The sequence below is a fragment of the Esox lucius genome, chromosome 8 (assembly GCF_011004845.1).
Source record: "Esox lucius isolate fEsoLuc1 chromosome 8, fEsoLuc1.pri, whole genome shotgun sequence".
Lineage (NCBI taxonomy): Eukaryota > Metazoa > Chordata > Actinopteri > Esociformes > Esocidae > Esox > Esox lucius.
The window spans coordinates 13,778,032-13,786,546 of record NC_047576.1 but is presented as its reverse complement, the minus strand read 5'-3'; the positions used below and the strand labels follow the sequence as shown (position 1 = coordinate 13,786,546).

The 8,515-nt window shown below is 41.9% G+C and overlaps 1 protein-coding gene across 2 annotated transcripts; it reads right to left on the bottom strand.

The window, feature by feature from the left end:
- Window positions 1-809: 809 nt before the first annotated feature.
- mpnd (MPN domain containing) lies at window positions 810-8,059 on the bottom strand. 2 transcript variants are annotated; one of them, XR_004576086.1, is made up of 14 exons: window positions 7,323-8,021; window positions 6,355-6,557; window positions 5,868-6,089; window positions 5,404-5,515; window positions 4,958-5,039; window positions 4,054-4,150; window positions 3,887-3,959; window positions 3,716-3,792; window positions 2,657-2,825; window positions 2,487-2,557; window positions 2,306-2,395; window positions 1,932-2,024; window positions 1,477-1,663; window positions 810-1,382 (listed from the first exon to the last, which is right to left on the bottom strand). XR_004576086.1 is itself a non-coding variant. In XM_029121829.2 (14 exons), the coding sequence occupies exons 1-13, from the start codon at window positions 7,324-7,326 to the stop codon at window positions 1,577-1,579; spliced, it is 1,380 nt and encodes a 459-aa protein (XP_028977662.1). In that variant the 5' UTR covers window positions 7,327-8,059; the 3' UTR covers window positions 810-1,504; window positions 1,552-1,576. The 2 variants fall into 2 exon arrangements, 1 of the variants encoding a protein (XP_028977662.1); XM_029121829.2 differs by having other exon boundaries at window positions 810-1,504; window positions 1,552-1,663; window positions 7,323-8,059.
- Window positions 8,060-8,515: the final 456 nt, after the last annotated feature.

The following is an 8,515-nucleotide window of genomic DNA, read 5'->3' as shown; positions in this document are numbered from 1 at the left end:
ACACACACAAGTCCAAAACAAAGAGATGTCATAGTTAAGGGTGCTTTAGTGCCTTTGGGAAAGGAAGGAGGGAAAGACTAATACAACCAAAATAACCAAGCTACTTACAATGGTAATACGTTTCTGTTCCAAAGGTTCTGTTCATTCCCAGCCTGGCACTTTAATGTGTACAAGTGGTCTTTTCAAATGTACACAGGTGCCTTTGACACACTACACATAAAATGTATTTTTCTGTTAGATTCATTACAGAACCAGAATAAGATTTGAACAAAAAAAAAGAAAGCTAGTTCTGGCACTCAATAGTATTATTTTTTATATACAAAACCTAATTAATCTTTGCATGTAGGTCTATCCAGTACTGTGTATGTCTTTTAGTTTGTTCTTTTCACTTTTGGTTTGTCATTTTAAGATTGTATGTCAAATTTAACCGCAATATCTTGTCTTGTTGTATCAAAATATTTGTACTTGTTCTCCTGACTTTGAATAAATGGAGAAAAAAAAAACTGAGTCTATGGACTGATTAAGAAATGTCAGTTAAAAGAAGTCAATCAACTGAAACTCTTTGGACCAAACAGTTCATGTATGAAAGGATGTGGATTTTAAACAATAATGTTTACCTTTTAGATTTATTTTTTCTTGTATGGGGCACATTTGTTCACCAGTAACTGAAATACTCAAATCACAAGCCAACAGAGTGAAAAATCTGTTGTAAAATGTATGATTTTGGAACGTTAAATAGTTTGTGGGCCAACAGTTGCAGTGTAGCTCTTTCTGAAGCATTATTAGCACTAACACTGAGCAGACAGAGGTAGTTCCAGTGTGTTTAATGTATTAGCTAACATTACGTTTCAGCAGGTTCAAGGCATTTGTTTTCACATCAGTACTTCCACATGTCACAGACCACAGTTTGGATAAATATACCACAGGTAATAGAACTGGACGAATTTCCAAGTCCACTTCAACAACAGTCTGACGTCAGACACTGGCAGCAGACAGTATGGGACACATTTACAGCACTAACCCGGTCATATACTGTAAAAGCATCAGTCTGATGTTGATTTCGTCAACAGAAAAGGCCATGGAGAGCTGTTCACTCACCCCCTGGGCATTCCCCCGGTCAGGGCAGTGCATGTTCAGCAGTATGTCTGAAGCCAGGGCAGCAGTTATAGCACTTAGACGAAGGACACCAATGACAACCAACATTTGTGTGGAGCCTACTATCTAAGCCTTATGCACCTAAAGTCTTGCAAGCTTTCATTCTGTTTTGCTTCAGTTGCAAACCATTCATTTAGGTTGGTGACATCAGAGAGGCTCCTCAGGGTGCCTATTCCCTGTATGGAGACCTACAGAAGTAATGCCCTACATGGGGATCAGGGTGCCACCTGGCTCTGGTCTAAATGAGTGCACTATCTAGGGAACAGGGTGCCACCTGGCTCTGGTCTAAATGAGTGCACTATCTAGGGAACAGGGTGCCACCTGGCTCTGGTCTAAATGAGTGCACTATCTAGGGAACAGGGTGCCACCTGGCTCTGGTCTAAATGAGTGCACTATCTAGGGATCAGGGTGTCATTCGAGGTCAGTGTGTGTTGAGGAGCTGGTTGTAGACGTGCTCCAGGATCTGACAGTAGGCCTGGTCTTTGGGGGCATGGCCACTCAAAGAGCCCTGAAAAAAGACAAAGGAACAAGTTAGGAGGAAATCCTAACTAACTGGCAACTCAAACTTCATGCAAATGAGATGCATATACATCTGATGTCGAATTCAAGGACAAGTCTTAACCCCAGGGCTTGGCACAATATGGTTTGATGGAAATCTGGTGAAATCTGGTGAGCGATGGGATCATTTAGATAACAGGCATTAGCATCATGCGTTAAATACTGGCCCAAGGTCACAGCATGCCGTATCTTCTTGTTAACCGTTAAAGTGAGCAGACCTTGATTTTGTCCATCATGGTGGTGTCAGGACACCAGAACTGATGGAACTGCACCAAGTCAGGGGCTGCTTTGTAGAAGTCCACCAGCAGCATCTGTGGACCAGAAATTGAATACAAGAACAGTCACAACAGTGTGGATCACCGTTTCCCAATCCTGGTCCTACCACTTACACACGCGAGTGGCTTGAGTGGCGTATCAACCTATCATCAGGCCTTTCATTTGAAAACAGGTGAGTGCTAAGGCAAAAACTAAAACATGCGCCCTTTTGGGTCCCGAGAACCAGGATTGGGAAACACTGGTGTAGATCACCAACAGCTGAATTCATTTGCATAGGTATGGTTATTATGATGACAGCGACATCTGCAAACAGTACCATCTCATTGAGGACATCGCTGGTCAGGAAGTTGTCTTGTACATAGGTCACCTCCACCGCCACCGGGATGCCGTAGTCATTGGGCCTTTGCTGTGGATAGAGGAATGGTGGCGAGTTGACAGGCATTTACCTCATCTTGAACTCTACAGGAACCTGTTGTTCCGGTCAAAGCTGCACTCACCTCAGGCGGTGGGACTACCCAGAAGGGCGTTATAGTGGACGCCACACCTTGGTTCCCGTGGTAATAAGGGCCTGACAATAGGGACACATGGGGATGTCAGTGTAAGGGCCAGCTGTTGCCTTGTGTTCTCCCTATTGTTCCACTGCACCGTTCTATGACCCAGTACTGACCGCAGATGATGCCTAGGCAGGGCTGGAAGCCGTTGCTGCTCCCCTGCAGCCTCAGCTGGTGGTCCATCTGGGAGTCGATGTCCTGCAGGGATGGCAGGGCGGGGCCTCGAGGGTGACTGTGATACCAGCCCACTAATGACAGCCCTCGCATGAACAGATTCTGGCAGATCTGAAAAAGGAATTGTTAAAAAAACTCACAATTATGGCTGGATCATATGTGTATCATATACACCACCGTTCAAGAGTTTGGGGTCACTTTGAACTTTCCTTGTTTATGAAAGAAAAGCATATCAAACTTTTGGCCATGAAATAATATCAAATTGATCTGAAATACAGTGTAGACATTGTTAATAAATTGTTGTAAATGACTATTGTAGCTGGAAACGGTTGATTGTTAATGGATTATCTACATAAGTGTACAGAGGCCCATTATCAGCAGCCATCTGTGTTCGCTAGCCCAAGTTCGTAATTTTAAAAGGCTATTTGATCATTTGAAAACCCTTTTGCAATTATGTTAGCACTGCTGAAAACAGTTGTGCTCATTAAAGAAGAAATAAAACTTGCCTTCTTTAGACTAGTTTAGTATCTTCAGCATCAGCATTTCTGGGTTTGATTACCGGCTCAAAATGGCAAGAAACAAAGAACTTTCTTTTGAAACTCATCAGTCTATTCTTTTTCTGAGAAATTAAGGCTATTCCAATGCGAGAAATTGCCAAGAAACGGAAGATCTCGTACAACAATGTGTAGTACTCCCTTCACAGAAACGCGAAACGGACACCTCATAGGTCCTCAACTGGCAGCTTCATTAAATTGTACCCGCAAAACACCAGTCTCAACGTCACCAGTGAAGGATGCTGGCTTTCTAGGCAGTGCTACAAAGAAAATGACATATTTCAGACTGGCCATTAAAAATTAAGATGGTCTAAATAACAGACACTGGACAGAGGAAGAACTCTGCCAGCATCCCTGAGTGTATCCCTGAGTGGCCTCTTCACTGTTGACGTTAAGGCTGGTGTTTTGCGGGCCTTCACCGTATGTAGCAGTGATACTACGCCTTACCTCTTCCTCAACAGCAGAGGCAGAATCTCTGTCTGCCAATCGCGTGCGACAGGGAAATGCTCTTAAAACTGTCAGGACTGCAAGCAAAGGGCACAGAGAATGTCATCACATCATTACTAAAGCAAAGCCTGAGGAGTGCCAGATCATGTTTCTGTTTTTTGAAATATTCACGTTGTGTGTTGGTGTCCCATCGTCCTCCCAGGTAGCCCACCACCTCACTGGTGGTGAGATGACAATGGAAATCCTGAAGACAAACAAACTTCTGTTACATTTCCCAAAAACAACTCAAACCATAACTCCACTTTCAGTATTTTTCCTACTGTATGACTCATAAATACCATGAGAAGCAGCACATTGCTAGATACCGCCACATTGAAGGGCTGAAATCTGTTGATGGCTGAGAAAGCCGATAACTCCACCAACGTGTGTGGATCCCTGGTGAAATACAATGTGTTGGATTAGTTTTCACTCCTCCAAAAAATATGAATTGTACTTACAGGCACAGAGTAACTTTTTTCCATTTGGAGTTTGTACCTTTTGAGCTAATTGAATATCTTGTTCTAACCAATCCTTTGGACCCTCAAATGTTTACAAATGTCTTCAATTAGCTGTCCTGATTTATCTAGTCATGGTGTTGATTACTTGGAATGTTAGCTAGCTCTGGAATTGTTCCAATACATGGAATGTCTGAGGAACCAATAGGGGTTTTCTGAACACCGCCTTGAGGAAAATATGAAAAGGGTCAACATTAACTTGCTGACTTTTGCCTTCCGGTTGCAACATACGACTGCATATGACTTATTTTACCCAGATGCTCTGAATATTTGCACCACAAATAACAGCGGACTATTTTTCAACACTGGATTATAAAAAGCCAAGTACATGTACTGACATGTACCCCTGCGTACTATCAAATTTATTTTTAATGAATTTTTGAATATGTAAATAAGTAATAGTAGTAGTATAGGCTACATATAACAATAAACTATATCATATATCAGCAAAGTGCCTGCTGATATAAGTGGTCTGTTTTGAACATTTTCTCTTTTGTCCCAGCCCATGAAGCCAAAAGATATCAAACAGTACCACGTGAGATCATTTGTTTCCATCAGGAGGTACATTGTGTATTTTTATATGTTTGTTCCCAAAAGAACAATATTGTACCCTGCCTCCGTCTTTCAGAGGGTTCATGCTAACTCATCTGCATTACGGAGACTTCAGCTAGAAAAAGCACTACGATACCGTGCAGCATCCCGAGGACCCAGAGTGCAGTATCTAACGGGGATCCTCTCTCTGTCGCCTCTTCTTGGGACTAGGCTGACATCTGTTCAAGACAGCACATTAGATAACATCTAAAACATTCCCATTTCATTGTCTCCAATTTTCACTATTTCGATTGCTTAGTGCCATTGCTAACAGATAATTAATGGATTTGTAATTTATTTTCACGTTTTACCTAATTTTCCACTTTTTGTGCCGTAGCATAAGAAAGTTTTATCCAAAGTTCCATTGCTTACCTTATAAATGTTTGTGCTTGTAATATCTGAAAAATTCCACTACAACTAACATGGCTCATAGACTAAGCTAGATAAGAAAAAGCTGTAGAATGGCACTTTAAAACTCTCTGTATGATGGTACAGCAATAAGTAGGCAGTGGAATACATGTATGTACCTGTAATGTGTCTTACCATGCAGCTCTGGTTTGTTCTTTTTGTTCCGGTCATCTGTCGTCACTGCCGTCTTCCCCTCTTCCTCCTCCTCATCTCCCAGTTCGTCATCCTCTCCCTCGCTCACCAAGCTCTGACCAGAGGACGAGGGAGGGATGTGAGAGTTCTTTGGCATTTCATTCCCTCCCAGTTTTCCACTTTCATCAACACTTCCTGTTTTTCCTTGACAGTTTCTGTATCATCAAACCCCCTCGTTTCCTTCCATCACCCCTTCTCTCACTCCTACTCTGCACATTTTCATTCAAAACCCCCACCCCCACCCCCCACGTGTGAATCGAACCTACAATACTGGTGATGCAAGAGTCATACTCTATACAAGCTATATATGACCACCACCCCTCCTCAGCACCTCCCACTCTCCTCATCACTACCCATCCTCTCTGTACTCCTCCTCACCCCTCCTCACCAGCACCGCCCCTCCTCACCATGTCTGCGCTGGGCTGGTACTTGTGCAGCCAACTGGTCTTGTACTGCACTAGTTTCTGGCCCCGGTATCGCACCGAGGCCCATCCACAGCCTGACTTCTTGGCAGGATTGACCAGGCGTTTGCAGTGCGTGGCCCAGGCACTGGGAGAGTTGAATATCTGCCCTGTTTCCACCCAGCGGATCTTCCCGTCATTCAACAGGTCGCCTACAAACTTTTTACCCTGGGTGGAGTGAGAGAGAGAGTGAGAGAAGGATGGATCTTTAGGCTGCTGCAGGGCAATGCAATGGGTTGAAACATTTGAGTATGGATATTGACTGCATGTCCTACAATGTAAAGTGTTCTGAGATCCAATGGAAAACACATTTTGACACCTAATACATTTTAATAAGAACGTTTACTACAAGCTATCGTATTAATCTATTATTATGTGTAATACATATTTTAAACATGTTATTAGTGTATGGACATCATATTATAATCATTACCAGGTAGTGTATGGTGAGAACGCCGTCTCCAGGCTCCACCAGGCCGTCCTTCAGCAGCACTCTCAGGGTGATGCCTCTCCTTGTCAGCAGTGAGCCACGCCCAGAGGGGGTCCTCAATTCTGACTCCTCTCCTCCACTAAGCTCCTCCTCCTCTTCCTCTCCTCCCTCCTCCACCACCTGTGGAGATGAGGGTGGCTCAGAGCCTTTGAACACAGATATATACACACACACACACACTTTTACACATAATGCATGTATAGTTATTGTAGGCCTTGGCCCTATACAACAGAATGGTGTCCTCTTAGAAAACACATATACATTTTAAAAAACGACTGATAATGCATACAGTATGTGGGTAATGTAGGCTTTGGCCCTTACGTTTGAAAGAACCAACTCTTGGGGTATACAAATTACATTGTCCAAATTAAATCATGATTATGGTCAAATTACCTTGACATAAAATGGGTTACCAGAGAATGTTATGAATCCAAAATAACATTATATACCTGATTCTGAATGAAAAAGATCTGAACTTGTAGACTAGAGGTCATGAAATCTTAAGGTTAAGAAGCCACTTGCTGACCCAGATAAATCATTGTTAATATATTGTAACAATCTGTAAAAAATTAAGTTAAGTTGTGTGACATAGCTAATTAGTTGCTACTAGTGATCTTTTGTGACAGCCCTTAAGTATATAACAGTGGGGCCTTTGTGAGACACCGTCCTTTTGTGTGGTCAGACTAAACAAAAACAAGTATAATAAAATATATAGGAAATTTTTAGACAACTGATTTTATCTAATTTGCTGTTTTATTAATTACCGGGTTTCAAATGTGATTAAATATGGATGCTCTTTGTTGTTGTTTTCAGACCAATGGTTATTTCTGCATCTCTGGAACGCGAGGCCTGCTGCTCGAGATTAATTTCCCCCAGTATTATAATTAAAATCACTATTTTGTCATTCTCACCCATTTCTCTGAAAGCGTCCAAAACCGGCTTTATTTCCGACTCCGTCAAGAGGTTTTCTTTTCAGAGCACTTTAAAGCAATGCTCAGAATAGATTCAATGAACACACTTCGACAAACTGGCTGGCTATCTATTAGGCTATTCAAAAACAAAAAAATGAAGGCGTCTGTGTCTGCAGTGTAGTTTCCTTGTTGTGTTGCTTTAATGACATTTCCCCTCCCCTTTCTTTCTCCTCACTCTCGTCCTTGTCACTCTACCCGTAAACTAAAGCGATTTTTATTTTAGGCTACCCTACATTTCCCATCGGTTACTACACAAATCTCTGCTCGCTATCCGACATAGTTTGATATTTTTTTAAATATATATGTATCTGTAAATTAGTAATTACAAGTACTGAATTAGATCTTCAGTTTATCAATTCCTGCTTCCGGAAAGATAGTGTCGCTCGGTGCTTTGAGCCAGCCGCTATGTGGGTAGTCTGTCCATTCGATGATGTTTCTACATAAAACACATTAATAAAAATAACATTGAACTCATGCCAATAATAAATACGTCAAATAACTAGCTGAAGAGACATTTACTATCAAACCTTTTATAAATAAGTTAACCTTGTCCAAACCGCATCCCTAGCGCTTACTTTCCATATATTTACCCCTCCTCTCTACAGTCTTACGCAGCTCCCCCTCGCTTATTTTTTCCTCGCGAGGTTCCTCAATCTCTAAAAGCAATAAATTAACAAATCCAGAGGAGGGCAGCAAATCTCCACCAACAAGAGTTATTTTTACTGGACGATCGAGCGTTGAACAATAATGACTCAAATTTCTTAGGGACAACACATCGCACAGCTCATGGACATATAACACAAACCCCGACATGTATTTTTGCTATTACAAACTGTTACCCAGTTTGGTAACAGTTTGTAGAAAGTTGATTGATATCATACTCGTGGGGTAGGCATACAGTCTCATGTACCACTGATACAAGCCAAAACAGCATTCATGATTCGAACCACCTACTTAACCACCTGTTAAGATTTGGTATCTTGTGAAAGACACATCAGACCCTGGCATTAGCTTCAGACTACGATTACCATAACACAGGCCAGGCTTATATTTAGTAAAGCTGTTAACTGGGATGATAGATTAGACATTTGAAGCAGTTCCCCAAAAATAAGGAATTATACCCAGATTTTGTT

What these genes read in the sequence shown, in the direction of transcription:
- mpnd (XM_029121829.2), bottom strand. An exon ending in GGGTAGTCCCACCGCCTGAG is followed by an intron (nt 2,396 to 2,486) that starts GTGAGTGCAGCT and finishes CTCTATCCACAG; the next exon opens with CAAAGGCCCAATGACTACGG. An exon ending in GCGATGTCCTCAATGAGATG is followed by an intron (nt 2,025 to 2,305) that starts GTACTGTTTGCA and finishes TCTGGTCCACAG; the next exon opens with ATGCTGCTGGTGGACTTCTA.